We start from the raw sequence: 21,254 nt of genomic DNA, 5'->3' as shown, positions 1-21,254 counted from the left end.
CATCTATGCTGAGTCATTCTTAAGTATCCCAGCAGCAGTGGACAGAAGCTTTGGACCCAGTAGGGCCCCTCACATGGCCGCTTTTGATGGCTCCGTGTGGGTGGCAAATACTTTCCTGTTGTGTCATTGCTATTGAGGAAGGATGCTTTTGCAAAAGCCTACAGAAGGATGGGGGAGTAATGTACTTCCTTTCTGGTTACTGTGGGGGGAAAAATACCCTGAGAAAAGCAAGCTGGTAGAAAAAGAGTTTTGTTTTAGCCCACAGTCCCAAGGTACTGTGCGTCTCTGTGGAGAAATCGAGGCAGAAGTGAAGCAGCAGTCACATGTACAGTGGAAGGCAGAGAGACGATGGCCATATGCTTGGCTCCTTTGCTCTGGTTTCACAGAGTCTAAGACTGACCCAGGGGACAGTGACATCCACTCCCAGCTGGGTCTTCCCATGTGAATTAACATCGCATGCTCAATGCCAACCTGGTGGTGGCAGTCCCTCTTCAAGACCCTGGGCGGTTCGAATTTGTGTCATGTTGACAATGAGAACTACCTAGTACGCCCCTAGTCACCAAGAGACACATCCCATGGTGACAACTTCCAAGATGAAGTGCCTCCTCATACTCTCTATAGACTGACTCCTATGGCCCGTTCCCACTAATGCTAAGATATAATTAGTTCTCAATATCACTAGGTACCATACCCGTGAAGTCAACCAATGTCACCTTGAAAATCTTTGGGGAAACGCGTTTTTACTGGATCAATGCTGATTTCCTCTCGTCATTCCCCCAAACAATGTGGGAGAGCAACTATTTACCTCACATTTCCATCATACCCCATAGAGATAAATTGCCATATGCAGGAGAGTTTGCATAAGTTACATGCAGAGAGTATGACATTTTATAGAAAGAACATAAGTATCCGAAGATTTGGGTATTTATGCAGTTCTGAGACAAAGCCTAAACATATACCAAGGAGCAATTGTATCTTCCCAGCAGGTAGGTTCAGTTGTCGCTGTTCACACTTGTTTTAACACTGGAAGAGAGAAGAACACTTCGTAGCCCTTTTCTCAGAGATTTCTGGCAAATGGACATCAATAATGTATGACTTCTCCATTAGCAAGCTACAGTCCCTGATATCAGTACCTGTACATCACCAGAGAAAGGGGGCAAGTCTATATTGGGAAGATCTTTCCAGCAAAGGGCTCTTAAGACTGGAAGTCCATGAGTGTCCTTACCATCCTTGAAGGTGCTGTTTCCATGAAATTCAGGGTTACAACAGAGAATGGAGGAAGGGTAGAATAAGTGTGTTCCTGCTTTCTTTGAGTTGTGTGGACTACATACAGCGTAACATTTGCCTTCTTACGCTATTGATCAACCATCGCCACCATCTACCTCTGGAATTCTTTTCATCTTGCAAATGTGAAATTCTGCATAGAGTCCCTAAACAGCTCCCCATTCCTCACTCACTCAGCTCAACCACAAATGATGCCCAATCTATTTCTTTGTGTAGTTCCCCACCGTGGCACCTCATGAGCAGAGTCCCACGGTACTTCATTCTTTTGTATCTTGTGTGTCTCACATAGCATATCTTCGGAGTAGACTCCTTAGCATATCGTTGACAAAAATGCAAAAACATTTTCTTAGTCCACATAAGCATAGGTAGGCAAGGAGGGTAGAGACAGGAACTAAGATGTTTCTCACCAAATGGGCTCAGATGAGACAGCACCACCTGCATCCTGTGGAGTATGGGGAACGCAGAAGCTTGTGGATGGGTGGTCACCGACACCCGTCTACTAACTGCACATGGAAAATAACTTAAGGGTCATTGTAACGAGTACAGGTTTTTCCGCCTGCCACCGCCTGGTCTTATCCTGCCGTCACGCCAGCCCTAAATAACACACTGAGACTTTGTATTTGATATTATACTGTTGGCCAGTTACTACTTTCTTATCGGCTAGCTCTGTCTTAAGTATTAACCCATTTGTGTTAATCTATGTATTTCCACGTGGTCTTCTTACCCGGAGCCGGCTGCCGCATACTGCTCTCTCCAGGCTCTCCATCTTGACTCCTCCTTCCTACTTCCTCCTTGTCTCCTAGTCCCTCCTATCTTCCTTTCCTATTGGCCAACAGTGCTTTATTATTAACCAGTATGAGAAACATATACAGAATGACATCTCCCATCATTTCTGTCTAAATAAAAAGAAGGGTTTTAACCTTAACATAGCAAAATATATTATATAACAGTTATCAAGTAAGAATCACAGTTAACAATATTTAGTCCATTAACATTTAGCAAGATTTGAAGAAAATATTTCATCATCTATTCTATCTTTGTGTGTCTAAAGTCTAAGTAACTTATCTTTAATCCTAACTAATGAAAACTATAACCATAAGGTCATAGCATTTGGAAAGGTTGAGTGACACTGTTCTGGATTCTTTCTCTGGCTTCTCCAGAACAATTTGTGGCCACATTCCAAATAAGCATTGAGGTCTGACTCACTTTGCAGCTCTGACACGAAATATATGTCTGATGTGACCAGAGGAGCTGGAGGGGAGGGGTGGGCTTTATCAAGGATGGAATTAGAAAATCGATCTAGGTGCAAAGGAATTTTCCATCCCACCGGACCTGAGGTGAAACCCTGACTTTTGCCCGTTAGTCTGCCAAGTAGAGGAACAGATTCAAGTCAGTCCTTGGCCAGGAATGAAGGCCCATGATACCCCCCAGCTCTCTTGACCCCTGCCTTACATTGCAAACTTCTTTCTCGCTCACCAAACTAAATAAGACATTGGGTGCTGTGAGCCTCGGAGGATGGGGATGGCAGCTTGGTAAGAGTGTCACTCTCCCAAGTAATGGTGATGGGAGTTTGCCAAATCCCTTGTCATGACACCTCACCCTTCAGTGACCACAGAGCTTCCTTTGGGGGAGCTGGCTCTGATCCATCCTCAAAACTGGGTTTCAGAGAGTGCTCACATAGAAAGGGATTCACTCCTTGGCCAAAGCTTGTGTGTGTGTGTGTGTGTGTGTATCTAGGTTTTAATGCAGTCAAGCTCACTGACACTTAGCCAAAAGCTTCACCAGGTAGTGTAAAGGATGTATTTCTTTTTTAATTATGAAGCTGTTTGTCAATGCCTAGAGCTTCTTATTGGCTAGCTCTGTCTTAAATATTAACCCTTTTTTTTTTTTATTAATCTAAGTGTTTCCACGTGGTCTTATCTTTCCAGAGAAAGGTTGTATTTTTCAATAATAATTTTTGTATTTTTTTATCTGTAAAATATTTTGGTGGTACATATTGTATCTCAGGTGCAGAACTAGTGGTGTGGGTTGGGAGCCATAGACTTCTGGAGTTTTCTTCTTCAAAAGGTAGATTTTTTTCAGGGAGTAGCTAAGATAATGAATAGTACTTGTACAGATAATTTTCCATTCAGGAAATGATGCAAAAATACCTATTAGTACAATTACAGCCCCATATGCTGCTTCCTGTTTCACAGGGTTAATGCTTGGTAATATTTGTTCTCCTATAGTCTTGGAACAGCCCAGTTCCTGGCAGTTTCTTCCAGTCCCTTCTCTAGAGCAGGCCAAGGCTGGTTTTCTGGAAAAGCAGAAAACTACAGACGGAGCTAGGTCTTTGTCCTAGGGTACTCTCACATCACCTTAACAACAAGCTAGCATTATCTGGAAAGAGAGAGCCAGCCTCGTTGACTAAATGCCCAACCAGATTCACCTGTGGGAAGCCTGTGGCCTATGATCGTGATTGACAGTTGATATGTAAGGGCCCAGCCCTTTGTGGGTGGTACCACTCTGGGTTGGTGGTCCTGGGTTCTATAAGAAAACAAGATGAGTAAACCATGGGGACTAAGCCAGTAAGCAGCTCCCTCCACAGCCTCTGCATCAGCTCGTGCCTCCAGGTTCCTGCCTTGAGTTCCTGTCCTGACTTCCTTAGCTTAGAGCTGAGAGCTGTAAGCTGAAATAAATTCTTTCCTCCCCAAGGTGCTTATGGTCATGGTCCTTTATCACAGCAGCAAAAGCCTTATCTAGGACAGAGTCCATTCAAACTTCCTGGAAGCCTGGGCTGAGGATTGGTAGCCGTTATCTTTCAAAGAGGACATTATAGGCAGCCTTCAGCATCTGGGGTCTTGCATGTAATTTATTGAAGCTACTCAGACTTCCAAGAAATAACTCTTATGGGATGGGTATGGATTAGTCTCCAGCTTTTGCAGTATTGTGTGTATTTCAGTGATCAAAAAATAAATAATAGATTTGTTATTTAAAAAAAAAAACTATAGATCCCAACCTTAAAAGCAAGCTGGGAATTTATAATGCATGTGGTATTTATTGTTTATCTTGTTAGTGAACTTTCTATTACCGTGACAAAATACTTGAGGTAGAAAACTTAAAAAGGAAGAAAGGTTTGCCTGGGCTAACATTTTCAGACTTCCGGTTCATTATTAGGCCTTGCGTGGTGGAGCATTCCCCTCATCTATCCTGGTGGGGCCACTACTTCCCGGTAGCACTGCACGCTTGGCGCTAAGCCCTCAAAGGATGCCAAACTCAAAACTGCAGACATCTTTAAAGCGGATTCCTGCGTGGGGGAGGGTCTATGTGCCACACACAAGTTCTGTGGCTGAGGTCAACCTTGGGGGGGAGTCGCCTCCATTCACGGCTGCTTTCTGTTTCCTTTTGCAGACGATCACTCAAGGGTACGGCTGCAGATGCTGGAAGGCGACAACAATTCTGACTACATCAATGGCAATTACATCGATGTATGTATTTTAAAACTGTCAGTAAGCCCAGACATTCTGACACATGCCACGCCCCAGATATGCTGTACAGCTAGTAGACGGGTGTCAGTAACCATCCACATGTTCCCCATACTCCACAGGAGGCAGACACTGCTGTCCCAACGGAGCCCATTTGGGGATAAGCACCATAGTCCCTTTGTGTCCCCCTTGCCTGCCCACGCCTATGTGGACTTTTTGTCAACAACTTTTTAAGAAACGCTTGCATATTAATGGGACAAAACCGTCTAATTCCTAATGCGGGTGATTTGCAGGCTCTTGTCGTCGATGTACTTTTAAGTTGCCTTCAAAGCCATCCACAGCTGTTCACCAGGACTTCCAAGGCAAGCAAGGCGTGTCATTAAATATGCAAGCTGTTTAATTATTGAAGGTGGCTGTCTTGTTCGTTCTGCATCGTGTTAATAATGTCTTACATTAGGCTAAATTCTTTAAGAGACAGCTTGTTTTCAGTCGAAAGGATGAATGAAGTCAGGAGTAGAAAATCCAGGGTACGTGCCCATGCCCTGCAAGGCGCAGACCCCCATGAACAGATTCACTTCCTTGGCATTCCCAGGCATGTGCTGTGCTGGGCCAGCTTTTCAATCCATTAGCGCTTCCAGGACTGATCTGAGCCACATGTGTGTTGAGATTCCATAACGCCCAAATCCAAAGATCCAAACGTTTCCAGTGCTGAAACAAGGCCACACAACTGGAAAATTCCACACCCACCTCATGTGACAAGCTGCAGTCAATGCACAACACACAGCTTAGTGTCCCCAGTGACAAAGGGCCTCCCTGCACCTTCAGCCATAACACAGCAATGGTGTTTCCCGCAGTTAAATTGCTGTACATTGCCTTCAGGCTGTGTGGATAAGGGGCACAAATGACTCTTGTGTTTAGACCCCATTCCCACAGTGTCTCATTCTGTTCCCTCACATCAGTCATTAATCAAGGAAATGCCCTACAGACTTGCCTACAAGGCTGGTCTTTTAGAGGCTCTTTTTTTTTTTTTTTTTTTTTTTTCCTTTTTTCAATTAAGATTCCGCTTCTCAGATATGTCTAGGTTTGTATCAAGTTGACAAACCAACCAGTGCAGGATTGTAAGAGCATCTCCGGCTGATAAGTGATACAGATGAGGACTGAAAATTGACAGAGGCGGTCAGTAACACGCGGACCAGCCTGGAACAGCGTGGGCTAGCTCAGTTCATCAGATGCGGCCCCTCCTGTCTCCTGGACACCTTCTAAGGCAACAGACTTTCTGGGGTCAACAGCTAACAAATGAGCAATTTTCTAAGGGATTCTGTGTAATATTGGTCTCAGTTCTGGCTGTTGAGATGTGGAGCGAGTCAGTTGTGTTACATAACCGCTGCCTTCCTTATTTTAACTCAAGAACACAAATAATCTAACAGATAGGCACCTAAGTGTCTGAGAAATCTGTATTTTCTCTCCAATTTTTCTTTTCCGTTTTCCAGTTAATCTTGGAGAACAATATTTAGGGTACTCTCCAGGGACAGGGATATATTAAGGTCCACGATGGCGCAGAATGTTACTAGGAAGTAATTCTCTCCGACTTGACTTTGATCTTTCCCAGATACTTCTCCTGTGATACCTTTGCCTACCGCTTTCTTGGTCCCCATTTTAATCTTCTCTGCTTCCTATAGGGCCGTGATTTAAAGAAGGGGTCGTGTGTAAACTCTGCCTCTTTAAACTCCCAACCCTTGGCGCAGTACTGTGTCCCGCTGAGAGTAGTGTTTGAGAACGCTTCTAAGCGCTGCATTGACGGAACTGCCTACACCGATAAAACAGATTATGTGTGTTCAGTCTTTGGCACATTGCTAAGCAACTCAAATGCAAACAAGATTCTATCACAGGTCCCCAGCCATTCACACCGTAATACGAGTCTTGGTCATTTTAGTCGAGAGAACCCATATATTGACAGCTTTTCCTGCTCACCCACCATCTCATAACCAGTGCATTCAACAAAGTCCTTGCACTTCCTGTACACCGTGCGGAAGGCTGCATTTGATGCACCTCCACTTGGTGAGACAAACTGAACGGCCCTGTGTCAGCCAACTGGGCCATCAAGTGACGCAGGGGTTGGGCCTTTGCATGCACAGTCATTTCCACAGAGCAGTGTGTGACTCCTGTGCCACTCGAATTTACCAGACATCCTTTCCCATTTATTTTCAGGGCTATCATCGACCCAATCACTACATTGCAACCCAAGGTAAGTCTATTTCAGCTCTCATGCCTGCCTTTTGTTGCTTGCTAGTCTCGACCACTTCGAACTTATCACCCACACCCTCAGGAAAGTATTTTTTCATGCAATGCATCACGGTCACTGATCACTGCGCCCTTATATTCCCAGCAGAACTTCTGGTGCTGTGCTCACTTATTTGGAACTTCATGTTGAGATCGTTAAAGAAATGCATTCTGAGTGCTTTTGGAATCGGTCTGAAAGTTGCAAGAGTATATTCTATATTTTCCCGTGTGGATAGGGAGAGAAATGGGGGAGGAAAATGCCCTTTGATAAGCAGGTACTGACTGCTGTCTGTCCCCAGAACTGTGTGAGTCTCTGCTGAGGAGCCCCAGTTGATGCAGTGGTTGAAGTTAGGGGGCAGCCGTGAGGTGGCCTGCACGTGTCTGGGTAGGCAGAGTGCATGGCACTTCAGAGGGAGGCACAGGTGAAGTGTTATTATTGACATTGGAAATGGGTCGGGCTGTTCAAATGAGCTGCCTCCAGATCACTAGGCCTGGGCAATGATAAGCGATCATGACCGAAGACCTGGTAGGAAATCCCTACTTCTCGGGTGGGATGCCGATGGCCAATCATTTCCAGTAAGGAATGAAAGGAAGCTAGAGAAGATGCTGAGGAGGGTCGTCACGGCAACGGCCTTTGTGTGATCCTCTCTGCGGCAGATGAGCTTGGTCATCTCTGAAGGGTTAAGAGACAGCTTTGTGTATGGGTCATCCTAGAAGATAACTTAGTGACTGGATATGAGATGGACTACAACACAGAGAAAAGCTAGCAATTCTCCATTTGCTTTTCAGTTAGGCACTGTTTCTGGTGATCTGTTTGTGTTAGCTTTACAATACCCACAACAAAAAAACCTGCGACAACCAGCTTATAAAGAAAACAGGTTCATTTTCCTATCTTAGGGTTTTTAGTCTATGACTAACCGTCCCTGTTGCTTAAGGGTCTATGGCCATGTCATGATGAGGAGACGGTGAAAGATGCCCTTAACCTCATGCTGGAAATAGTAAGGGAAAGGAAGAGAAGGGTTTGGGTCAACAACATCCCTTGATGACCTATGACCTCACATGTTTGGTGCCTTTTAAAGTTTCCACCCACTCTTTCTCCTGGTAGTGCCAGGGTGGGAACTAAGAGTCTTTCGGGGAATCTAAAGACCAAGCTGGGGGAGCATCACTTCCTAGGAAAAATAGCTAGAAGTTACCTGTGGGTCCCACATCCACAGATCAGCTGAGCGCGAACTGGAGATACTTGGGGGAAATTGCACAATGTGTGTGTCCAGAGCTCTCTGCCTCGTCATTATCCCCCCAAATGACGCAGTGCAGCAATGTCATGAGCCTCGTGGAGCTGTCTACAGCCTCCAGGGGTTACATGCAGCTCACAACACCTTTGGCTGTAAGAGACTTGAGTATCCACTGACGTTCACAACCTCAATGGTCCCTGGCCCCGGTCAGCCACGATGAGTGCACTTGAAATGTAGCTACCAAAGACATAAACAGAGAACCAGATTTACCTAAGACCCGGATAAATAGCTACATCTGGCTACTCCCAGGGGTGATGTTGCTGGGCAGAGTGGTGTGGTAACCGCTCTGGGACTAGAGAGGGTAAAGGCTGTAGGGTCTGACCCTACCTAATAGGAATGGCTTCATGAAGAACCTGAGTGGTCCCACAATCACCGTCCATGCTCTCTCTCACATCACAGCCAGGGAACTCTGCGTCCAGTTCATGAGAACTTGCCCTTGCCCTGTCTCTAAATGCTATTCCTTCTCTGTGACATGTAGTTAGAAACAGCTCCTTCCAGGGCCTCTTAAACAGGCAGGTGCACAGATACACACTCTTCCACAGAGTGCCCAGTGGGAAGCTGCCACAGGCTAGCCCTACACATGCACACTCTTCCATAGAGAGCCCAGGGGGAAGCTGCCACAGGCTATCCCTAGTGCCCAGTGGGAAGCTGCCACAGGTTAGCCCTACACATGCTCACTCTTCCATAGAGAGCCCAGTGGGAAGCTGCCACAGGCTAGCCCTACACATGCACACTCTTCCATAGAGAGCCCAGTGGGAAGCTGCCACAGGCTAGCCCTACACATGCACACTCTTCCATAGAGAGCCCAGTGGGAAGCTGCCACAGGCTATCCCTAGTGCCCAGTGGGAAGTTGGCACAGGCTAGCCCTACACAGTGACTACAAGGACCATCAGAAAGCATGGCCTGGTATAGTTTCCTGCAGTCAGGGAGGAACAGTGAATGCTGAATTGATTCTCACACCTTCTGGAGCCTGCTGTCCCCAAACTAAACTCATCCATGCTTTTAGGCACACACTATTAGTTCTCTGGCATGAATTCTGATGGCCTTCCCAGTGTTCTGAAGCAGGTGTCACAGCATCTGATTTAATAACACTGGCTGGCGATATTTGGGATTGGCCACTTTTTGTAACGCATGTGAAATTTTGGTTGTTAAATGTGCAAAATTCCCCTTAGCTTATTGGTCCCACGACAAGATTGGTGCTGCATGCTTGCATAGATGGCGCAAACACCATATAACTAAATCTCTTCGGAATTTTCAAGATTTCTATACTAAATAACCAACTGTAGACACTCTCCATCCTTCAGAGCTTTTCTCAATTGATTTTCTCCACACCCAAGGGAGATGACTCTCTGAAGAAAATAGCACTAGCGAAATCACTTTGTTCAGAACGAGTCTGAATGACACTTCCCTGCTCGGCAGCCTCCTCAGCCTTCAGACTGCCAGGTGGCAATGAACAGGAGAGCCCAGAGGTAGCTAAGGACTGGCGAGTGGAGGCCTGACCTTTGTGGAGAAGGGCGTGCCCAGTGCACCATGGCCAGAGCACGGAGGCCTTGCCTCACTGTGGAGTGCACTGCCTGGCAGCTCCCCACACGGATGTATGTGCCTCCCTGCCAATGGGAGCCCCACCTGCTGATGGGGATTAGACAGCTAGAGTCTCCTTTCTAAGGTATGCCCCAGGCATCTGGTAAAGAGAGACCAAAGATGGCCAGTAGGAAAGGCAGCTGGCAATCTAGTCCCTGGCATGAACAGCTGGTGTACACTCATGGGCTACTCGAAGCCACCAGCACTGCTACATTCTAAGAAGCCAGCAAAGCAGGCTGTGAGGACTAATGAAAGGGGCAAGTTCTCAACCCTTCCTTACTCCGTGTCCCCCAGTACTTGGTGCTAACATTTAAAACAAAGCAAAACTTTACTCAAAGCAGTGGATCTACAAGCCCAGCTGCATGCTCCCACGGCCTATTTAATTCCCAAGAAGTTACAGTGTGACTTTCCACCAAGTTCCTTTAACAAGAAGGACATCTGTCCCCTCATAGCCTAGCCAGACCCTCAGTATTGATTTTCCCACCAATATCAGACTTTGACCTTAATGCCCATGGTGGTATTTCTGAAGATTGAAAGGATCTAATTCAAACTACATCTGTTTGGGTTTTTTTGTTTAGTTTTGTGGGGAGGTTGTTTGTTATTTTCAGTTTTGTATTCCTGTCCACCCTGTGGTAATTATTTTCTGTCTAGATTGATGGTCCAGTGTAAGCATCATCTCATCTGAATGCTGTATTCATTCAGTTATAACATGTAAGATTCATGACCCAGCAAATCAGAGGAGGATAGGTATGGAAGTGGCATCTGTTGCTGCTCTGCTCACTTAGAGCCACGATGGGGGGGGGGGTTCCCCAACACCCGGCTCGCGGCAGGGGGCAGGCTGAAGAGTGTGCCTGTGGCCAGGCCAGCTCAGAACTGATCCTATTTCCCAATCACAGTACCGCCCATGGAGTGGGCCTCCGGTGAAACGGAGCACGTTAAGGACCCTCCTTCGCCTGATTGAGAGCTCCTGCTGGCTCCCTGATGGGCAGCCAAAGGGACCGCACAAAACGGTTTTATTGTTTAGCTACATCTTAAAATCTGACTTCAGCAAAGTCCTGCTTTAGCCGCCTATGTAGAGAAGGAAACCTCAAAAGAAACTCTGCGAGCGATTCTTGTTACGGTGGGTGTGGCTTTCTGTGATGGTGGGTGTGGCTTCCTTGATGTGGGTGTGGCTTTCTGTGATGGTGGGTGTGGCTTCCTTGATGTGGGTGTGGCTTTCTGTGATGTGGGTGTGGCTTTCTGTGTTGTGGGTGTGGCTTTCTGTGTTGTGGGTGTGGCTTTCTGTGTTGTGGGTGTGGCTTGTGGCCACTGTCCCCTCTTTTTGCCTTCCTCCTCTCTCTCATTTTCATGTTACATCTATATTTTTATCTTTTTATATTTTACATGGCTGTGTTTTTTAATTGACACATGATTGTGCACACGTACAGGGTGCAGTGTGACACTTTAATATATGTTTGCGATGTGTGATGACCACTCCAGGATGACTCACGTTTTCCGTTTGTGCTGAGAGCGTTTTGAATCCTTTCTGTTGCTAATCACTGCCGTCGTGGTGCCATGTGGCGTGTGGAAGTGTGGGAGGTGTTCTCTCAGGGCTCAGCGGCAGAGCACTTTGCCTGTGTGAGAGAGTCAGCATCCAGACAGGCCCTGTGACGCCTGCCCTTGGCCTTCTGCTCCCAGAGACTGATACTGGCCGCCATGTTGGGTAGATCTAGAAAAACAACACCAGAGAGAAATGTCTGTGTCTGCCCTGCAACAGTGGGGACAGTCCAGCAGGGACAGTCCATGCATGTAGCATGATGAAGAGGACATGGAGTGGCAGAAGGTTGTTTCAGAACCAGGACATTGGAGAGAGTGACAGGGGGCATTCATTGACTCAGCGAGCGACTGGTCGACAGCCCACACCACGTAGACTCAACACGAGACTGAGAGAGCACGCAGGAGCCACACTCTGACTCGGGGGGTGGGGGGTGGAGTCACACTGGCCCCACAAAGCCACTGCCCTGGGGGACACTTAGCTGCCTCAGCCCTAGCGACATGTCTGTCTCTTTCTTCCGGTAAGGGCTGCCCAGCTCCTATTCCTTGGAACACTTTTCTTTACATGTCTCTAGAAATGGCCCATCTGGTGCAAGTAATTTGACTTAGCACTGCACCTGTTTGCACACGCAATCCCCGGCGTGTCACCCAGCCACCGCCCAGGGTCCCTTATTGAATTAGCTTCGATTGTCATCCTTTGCCCACTATGTGAAAAGGAGGTACCTGAAACTTTTGGGGGACTTGCACATGGGGGCAAACTTCATCTCTGCACCCCCCAGGCCTCAGATACCCTCAGGCTGAGAAGGGGGTCACACGGCCTCCAGGGGCAGCCACTCTCCAAGTGGAGGGTTCTCAGGGCTCCAGAACCCATGCTGCTCACCACGCTCTGTGAAGCAGCATTTGTCCCCCACATCCTGGCCTCCGAATGGAGGTGACTGCTTGAAGTTACTTCCCAGTAGAATCGAAAGAACTGTTTTGTTTCACGAATGTCTCAGCCTTCGCCGCCGGCAGCTTTTGTTTCTCTGCGCCCAGCGCGATGTGCCTGGCTCTTCACCTCTAACTTCTCCGTTACTGTTGGTCTGGTTTTCCCTGGCTGAGTGGTTCCTATGTTGTCAGCCAGTTGCAGGTCAGGTTGTGCATTCATTTGTTTTGTCCTGTTCGAGACTTGTTTAAAAACACTGCCTGTGAATGGAGCACTCTTCAACTTCCAACACTAAAGAGGCCAAGGCTTTGTAAAAGGAAAAATACATGTGTGATTCCCCCACAAACAGTGGTCACCAAACCAAGGGTTCCAGCCATGTCTACGGGAGGTATGCTGTACCGTACGGACACTTGTTTCTGGCTTTCTTAGAATGCAGTTTTGTGACAGTCTACCCAGAAAATTCCTTTTAACAGCCCACGTTTATATCCAAAGTTATTGGCCTAATTGGCCTCTTGGGCCTGTTTTCCTAATAAACCTGCCCTGAGAATACTTAAAGACATGTTCAGACTAAAAAGCCAAGTGATGAACAGAACTGAGGTCCCAGCCACCTGTTTTTATGGGACAGAAGTATGTCCCTAAGTAATGCAGCTTAAGCTTAATTCATACAGAATAACATACAGATTGGTGATAACCATACATAAATGCTCTGTAATTTTAAAATTTCTTCTTTATCTAGATACGTTTATGGAATATAGTGTTTCGATCTACATATTCATTGCAAAGTGGTCATACCAGGGTAATTAGTCTGTCCATCATCCCAGACGTTTATCATCCTTTTGTGGGAAGAACATTAAAGATCTTATCCTATAGCTATTTGGGACAAACAATCCATGTTCTTTTCAGCATCACTCACAATGGCCAAGACATGGGACCAATGAGTCTATTGAATGAACATATTTTTTTTTAATGTGTTATTTTAAATCAGCCACACACAAAGAGATGAACATTGCTTAATCCCTTTTACATACTAAATTTGAAACAATAACATCAAAGGCTTTTTAAATCTTTAAAAAGAATTTAGGTTTATGCTGCATATGAAGCTAAAAAGATACAAAGTACAAAGTTTTAGAATTGAAAAAAATAAAACGTTTTAATTAAAAAAAAAAAACTTTTAGTTTCCCAGTCTATTTTAATTTGGGGGGATTTTTAGTAGAAAGAGTTGGAACTTGAGGAAACAATGTATTTACATGACCTTTGTCCCCATATGTAGACCTGAATCATGTATGCAGAAGTAACTGCCAACTGTGTGGATTAACATTCAGAATTCAGAGTGTGCTGAGGGACACAGAGGTCTGTCACATGGTATTGTAACACATGACAGACTTCCTCCCCTAAAGGACATTCTATTCAAAGGGGATTAGATACATAGATCCTTGAGGCCACATATTTTGGGCAGGTCCATCCCTTTGGGAGGAATGGTTCCCATGTATGTTCCATGGTGCCGGCTCTCCTGGGCCTGAACACCATGAACCCTTGCAAAGCCAAGCCATTCCTTTAAAATGCCAGGCCATTGGGAGCTCAACAACCATCCCCGTTCATCTACCTAACACTGGACTCAGCACAGGGCTACAAAGTGACCAGTGAGCTTCCCAGGGCAGTGTGGAGTTTTCTTGGGGTAATAGCATGATAGCTACTTTGTGTGGGCTCGCTGTGCAGTCCAGAGGCTCCTTGGATGGTTTATCTGACCTATTTGGTGGGTTTAAAAAAAAAATGTGCCAATGCAATTTCCTCTGTCTCTTGGCTTCTCATCTAAAATTTCACTGCTAGAAATCCCCTAATGGTGGACCCTACGCTGCCATAGAACGTTTGAGAGGAACCTGCCCTCGGCTATGTCTAGGGAGCCAATTTATCTCTATTTTATTCATTTATTAGATTGAGTCTCTTTTTTGTTGAATGAAAGAGGATCCCACTGGTGTACTGAGGAAAGCCTAATTAAAGAGGGTGGAAACGAGCGAACGCCTGTATTCCTCTGGCAGTCGCCCTGAAGCACGTGGATGCAGGCTTTTCCTCCACCGCTCGCTGTGAGAGAAGGCAGCCCGGTCTCTCTGCCTGACCGCCTTCTCCCTGCTCCCCTCTGTCGCCTCTGTGCAGACACATGACCTGGTACCTTTTCCCTTTCCCGGTGAGGCCTTCTCATCTTGCTTCCTCTGGGTCTGGCTGGCGACTCCCTCCCTACCATCCTCTCCCCAGAATTCTAGTCCCTTATCCCCACCTATCCTTCCCGCCTGGCTACTGACCAATCAGTGTTTTATTAAACCAGTGTGAGTGACAAATCTTTACAGTGCACAATATGGGGCTTGGGGGACGGCTCAGGAGGTTGACTACTGGCAGGAGGACCAGAACGCATATAAAAAGGCAGGTGTGGAGGCCTGTGCAGTCCCAGCAGTGGTTATATGGAAGGCAGGCGCAGCCAGTACCAACCAGCCTGGCCTACATGGTGAAGATCCAGGTCCGGGAAAGACCGTGTCTCAAACCAACGGTGGACAGTGCCCGGGGATGTCTGCAGTTGTCCTCTGACCTACACACACACACACACACACACACAAACACACACACACACACACACACACACGTCAGGTCCCCAAACCCCCACACAAACATATGTACAACACACGTATCAGAAAGACCAATGTGTGTATGTAATTCTCCAGGCTTGCGTATGTTAAAGCATTTCCTAGTTGTTTTTAATTGAGGAAATGAAGTGGGTGAAAATGGAGTTATTAACCTAAATGAGAGTTGCAGAGTTATAGCCAAAATCAGACAGAGGTTTCTGAGGATGTATGCAGGTATGTATGTACGTATGAGCAGGTGACTTGTGTCCTAACTTACTCCTAATTAACTCCAGCTTAGCCCTTCACTGTTGAATTAGAGGCGCATGGGTTCTCAAGGCACCTGGGACCACACACTGCTTGAAAGGAGAGAGGCAGGAGCCATCCCATTTCCCATCTCAGCCTGAAATGTTGAGGGTTGTAGGTGAAGAGGACGGTGGGTCGGCACGTGGTGTAGGCGGAAAACATGACGGAAAGGTACAGCGGGAAATGTGGGCCAAGCTCCGGGTGTGAGAGTAAAGCACCCGCAGAAGTGCAGAAGGTAACCGTGTACCTGATAGGCAGAGGGAGGCTGTGGGCAGGGCCTCCTGCAGGAACAGCAGGGATTAACCACTGTGTGGGAACCTCGGGGATTTATAAAGTGACAGTACTGTCAAGCCTCACCCTGAGAGTCACAGCTCCAGGCATTACTTGTACGAAGGTGTTTTATTATAGCTTCAATGCCAAGTTCCTCCTCTTGTGCACTCACGGGGGGGGGGGGGGGGGGGCAAACAATAGCCACACAGTCCTTAGACAGGAAGGGGTTTTTCACTTTAGCGCTGTGCTTTGCAATCAATATTTTCTCGCGCAACCGTGTCCACTTCCGATGAAGCACTCCAGTTTCCCCACCACAGAATAACCCTGTGTGTTGGCCTCTCCTCCTTGTAGGACTGTCCTTGACTCTGCCAGTCCTTTCCTCGTAGTAGTCTTTGGGTCTGTAAAATGAGCGTACTGTACCCTGTGCACCCAGGCTCCTCGAGTCTACACCTTTTTTTTTTTTTTTCCTACAGCTGAAACCAAAGATTATTCATAGCATTCTACATTTTGCCATGAGTAGCCTCGGGGGAGAGCCAATGCATCTATCAAGCAAGTGGTGTTCGGCAAAACCCTGCTGTGCCCTGTATCACAGTTAGCGCTTCAGCCTGTAAGGCTCAGTGGCACATTTTACCTTTTTACGTTTGGCTTCTGCAAAAACGAAAAGACACTAGCTAAGAAATTATGAGTCTGAGTGTTGCAGCAGTATCGTGCTGAAAAATCACATGAAGCCTTGCAATAAAAAGTTACTCAGAAGCCTCGAAAGGGCTCTAATTCTCTGGCTGTTGAATAACCAACTTCATAGTACCTATTTTAGTTTCCCGCCAGCAGTAACGGATCAAAAACGTAGGGCCACGTTTATGTACACAGCAGGAGCTTTGCAATTAGTGCATGAATCCCAGGCTTGGCTCTTTCCGCCACCATGCTGTGCCTCGCATGGCCTTCCAGTTCTGATGGAATGAGCCTGTACCCAAAGAGCCCACCAATGCCTAGCTGGGGCAGGTCAGGTCAGGACCCCGGGTTGTCTGTGGCTTCGCCCCCCGGGCCCCTCCCCTAACCTCTGTCTTTGCACCAACCCATACCATCAGTAATTGATTGTGATATAGGACAGCCCCTACTGGATATCTCCACCCATTCTCAATTGCGATATAGAACAGCCCCTAGCGAGATATCTCCACCCATTCAAAGGGTCTCAGTGTACCACAGTACATCTCAAACCCCACCACTCTGTTTTATAAATAACACCTCCTCATTTATTTTTTTTTTATTATTATCTGTTTAATGAGAGAAAAGAGAGAGAGAGCCTGTGCAGGCCGGAAGTTTTGGAGTCTCCCTCTGACAAGCATGTCTCCATACCTCTGTGTCCTGTGATGCCTGCTGGCCAGCAAGCGCCTGACCAATTCTCCTGCCCCACCCCCATCTCTTCCTAGGAGTACTGGGATTGCAGATGTGCACCACTGGGTTCCCAGGGTCGAACTCAGGTTGCCCATCTGTGTGGCAAGCACGTTTTACACACTTTTTACACCTCCCGTTGCAAACTTCTCTGAATAAATGTGGCACATCAGCCACAACCTCTCCTGTTCCACCCTCTCTGCCCTGCCCAGGCAAGGGATCCGCCAAGACGGTTGTCTCTTCCCGTGTGTGTCTTTAATATCTGTCTTCTCCCATAAGCCCATGATTCTTCCAAAAAGCCAGTCTCTTCACAGGAGCGTCCCTGTGTGCCCCCCTCCTCTCTCAGATGGCAACAAGTCACAGCTCCAGCGTGGTCCACCGTAACCAGGACCTGCTACCCCAGCCTCCCCTCTCGGTCTCCTCCCTGCGGATCATGTGTAAGGTTCAGCAAAGTCTTCCATAGTGTCCCCCATATACACCAGTAAGATACCCTTCCACCCTCTTAATCTACAGTTTGATCCATTTATAGTTTCTGCTCTCAGACATCTTTCTCGCGTCCCCAAAAGAAAGTTTGAAAAGAAATTCACATGGCTCCCTTTCAGAATTTTGAGTTTATATCTAAAACTAAGGACATACAAGGTAAAAGCGTTTAGCTTTAAACCTGGAGACCTGAGTTCAGTCCCCAGGATGCACGTGATAGAAGGAGAAAACCAATTTTCATAAGCTGTCTTCTGACCTCCACGTGTAAGCTCTGGGGTAGGGATGAATGCACACACGTGCACACACAGGCACACACACACACACATACACACACACACAGGCACTCACGGACCTACACCTGCAGGCACACACACATACTTGCACAGGCACATGCACACACAGATGTACACAAATGCACGCACATGCATTATGTATGCACACATAAAAATAATTAACATAAGCCTTTTCTCAATCGTGTGGGTTTATCGATTACAGGCAGGTAATATTACAAATCTTCTCAGATAAAATGAGGATCTATGTAACCAAAATGGGCATTTTTTGATATGTGTTAGATATATCTCAACACAGCTCAAAAAAAACCAAATCTCCAAATCCAAAAGAAAACACATGAAATCCTACCCTTGCATTTAATGGAAGAAAATGAGCTTCCTGTAAGACATTCCAGTTCCGTCTAAGAGATAATCATTTTGGCTTCTTACTCTTTAGGAGTGCTGAACTCAGGGCATCCCACAGCGAAGCAGAATACCAAGTTTGACCTTCGCAGCAGGGTCTCTGGGAAAGCAGGGAGCCCTGTCTTTCTAAGGTCAATATTCCAGCTGTATTTTTTTCCACTCCTGTTGATTTCCACTCCTGGGCAATGCCCACAGCCACATTGAGATGAGCAGAGGTCTTGTTTAGTTCAAGAAAGGCAATTTCGCGTGCAGGCTTCTCGGGAAGGCAGCTTTCTGCAGAGTCCACATAGACATTAAGCCCTGGGGAATAATACTAGAAAAGCCATTTGTACTGCCTTTGGAAGGTCTCTGTGTCCCTGAGGCCGTGCGGATCTCAGTTGGAAATTGTCCTGGGACATGGGCTGCACTTCTCTGAGAGGCCACGTGCACGGAATTATCTCTTCCTCAGACTATGTCAGGCCTCTGTCAAGTGGGGAACATACTGGTAGCCCTCATCCTTGCCCCTGGTGTTGCTAGGAGCATCCCAGACAGAATGCCTAGCTTCTGCAGGCTAAGGGGAAGCTGAGGCTTTGAGTGCTCACAGTTCACAGAAGAAAACTTCCAAGGAAACCACACTGTCCCCATGAGGGGCATTAAGTATTGTGTCAGTTAAGGGAACTGTGGCCCAGGGAAGAAGTAATTTCTAGCCTACTGAATTGAAACAGGTGTGAAATATGGGCTCTGAATGTCACACAGGGAAATGGGAAACAGGAGATTAGCAGGGTCGAGTTTGCTGGTTTCCATGGTGGGTGTGTGTGGTGGGTGTGTGTGTGTGTGTGTGTGTCTGTGTGTGTGTGTGTCTGTGTGTGTGTGTATCTGTATGTCTGTGTGTGTGTGTGTCTCTGTGCGAGCATGTGCGTAGGGGTGTGGCTGAGAGATGGAGGGGGCAGAGAGGGCATTGTACATGTCAGGGCTGCTGCCATCGAGGTAGGGAGGTGACATCAAAGGTAGGAGACAGGATGCCTGTGCTCTGGAAGGAACTCGGGTAGCCCTGAAGAGCTGGGAGCTTGCAGAGAAACTCCTGAGTTTGCAGAGCTCATGAAGGTGAAAGCTATTCTGTCTCAGCAGGAGCCCAACAAACACGTTAAAGGAGAAAACTGGCCTGATGTAAAACCACTCTGCAAAGGGCTTTTCTGTGTGGGCAACATGGGTTTTCCTGTCGTCCACTTGGGACCCTAGGGCACACGCCTGTCTGGGAAGCTTGCTAAGTTAATTCTCTTGGCAACTGTGGGATGGAATCGAGTCAGGCCACCCTTCTGCCTCTTCATTCTGGTCCTTGTGAGCTGAAGGGGGGGGGGGGGAACAGAGGGATGAGTTGGAGGCCGGCTGCTGTGAGGCCCTCCTTGTCTTGGGAAGGAAGGAAAGACAGTCTCAACTCCATGACTCACTAGCTGTGTGATCGGCCCACTTACTGGGCTTCTCAGAGTCTGTCTGTGATCCCAGGGCAGGGACCTTAGGATGGTAAATTTTAAACTTAATAAGATAATACACTTAAAGTACTTCAAACGGTGCCTGGGAAGGAAAACTCCCTGAAAAGATGTTAAATTGTATTCTGTGTATCCTGGAGCAGCACTGGTATTATTACCTTGCTTTTAAAGCTAAATGAGCCACTGTGAGTGTTCAGAGGGTCTTGACTTCTCAGGAGCTTTAGTTAGCAAGGAAAGATGCTGCATATAAATTCCGATGTGAAAGGAGCGTGGTGTAGGTCACCTGCCAGGGTTTGAAATTATAATTTGTAATATCCCTCACTCTCCGTGAAGTAGAGAGTCATCGTACACGATGGAGCCCATCCTTGACTGTCCTTCGCTTCGGCTTTTGATTGTATTTCAGCTTCCTTCCTGTGTCTTTGCAAGGCTGGGGGATGGTGCGCAGCCTGCCCCCCCCCCAACACACAGGGGCGCACACACACGCACACACGCACACACACTCACACACGCACACACACACACACATGCACGCACGCATGCACGCACGCACTTCCCAGTGTGTGCCCACCAATGTGAAGGAAATGGAAAGTACTACTGGTGCAATGTTGAAATTTCTAGACCTTACCTTTCAAATGGCAGTCTTTCTCACAGAAGGACAGCATCTGAGCCTCACCTTCTGTCCCATCGTGTGAACATCTGTAAATATTCTGTGATAGCAAATTGCAGTGGCTCCCGCCCAGCCAAAAGCACTGGCAATCCCATGCAGAGCTGTGGGTCACACCTGTTCAGAATTTGAGAGAGATGGCTTGCAGAGCCCCTTCTTTACCTGCCCTGGGTGGATTCCTCACCCAGGGACGAGCAGGTCCCTGTGCCCTTAGAGAAATTCCCTAGAGACAGGTTAGGCCCATCAGTAGACTCGACTGGCAAGGAGGAATTTCTTTGACCACCAGGTTAATGAGCTGAGCTAAGTTGGAAAGCTATAAAGGACTAAGAAAGGGCACTTTGAAAAACACACCCAAGGGCCATGGTCTCAAATATGCCTGGGAAATCTCCTGAGGACACAGATAGGGAAACTTGAAGACACCAGACAGACTAATCCGCTGTCGTCATGGTCATTGGAACTCTTTCTCCATGTTTCCATACGTGGCACAGGCCTGTGTGCCTGATGACGCCACCGCCCTGTTCCGGGGCCTTTCTTCCCATTGGGAAGACCTTTCACGGGGATCCACTCAATGCAGAGCTTTTCCTACTCAGTAAGTAACAATCCGTTAAGTGCACACTGAAAGCGAGGGAATGGGTGATTGATAGAAGCTGATGTTTCCCTGTCCCTTCTGTAGCCTGAGGTTAAAGTCACGAGCGTCCTGCAGCAGGAGGTGGCTCGTGTCACTTCACAGGACGGCATGTGTACCCGCGTCTCCAAAGGGATTGGACACAGATGTGGACAGCTGAGTCGGGTTTGCAGGGGTGTAGAGCGGTGTCCTCCGGGCAGCATAGGGGAAATGAGGGTATGTGTGCCAGGGGCAAGGGGAACAATCTGGACAGATGGGACAGGGGACTCTGCACTGTAACTGTTGCTAATTGGTCCAGAGGCGCGGGGTGCCTGAGGGGGCCCCTCGGCGTGCTGCGTTTGCTGTGTCCACACACAGCAGAGTCGAACACTAGCAAGTACACCTTGTTTCCCCTCTG

At 47.3% G+C, this 21,254-nt stretch overlaps 1 protein-coding gene across 1 annotated transcript in view; it reads left to right on the top strand.

The window, feature by feature from the left end:
* The window catches only part of Ptprm (protein tyrosine phosphatase receptor type M), a 449,915-nt gene that overhangs the window by 381,020 nt on the left and 47,641 nt on the right, over window positions 1-21,254 (top strand). The window contains exons 19-20 of the mRNA XM_051190901.1: window positions 4,675-4,751; window positions 6,957-6,993. Of these exons, the coding sequence (XP_051046858.1) occupies window positions 4,675-4,751; window positions 6,957-6,993 (114 nt within the window). The remainder of the gene's footprint in view (window positions 1-4,674; window positions 4,752-6,956; window positions 6,994-21,254) is intronic.

The sequence above is a fragment of the Phodopus roborovskii genome, unplaced genomic scaffold, assembly GCF_943737965.1.
Source record: "Phodopus roborovskii unplaced genomic scaffold, PHOROB, whole genome shotgun sequence".
NCBI lineage: Eukaryota > Metazoa > Chordata > Mammalia > Rodentia > Cricetidae > Phodopus > Phodopus roborovskii.
The sequence above is the reverse complement of the archived record's forward strand: the minus strand, read 5'-3'. Positions and strand labels throughout refer to the sequence as shown.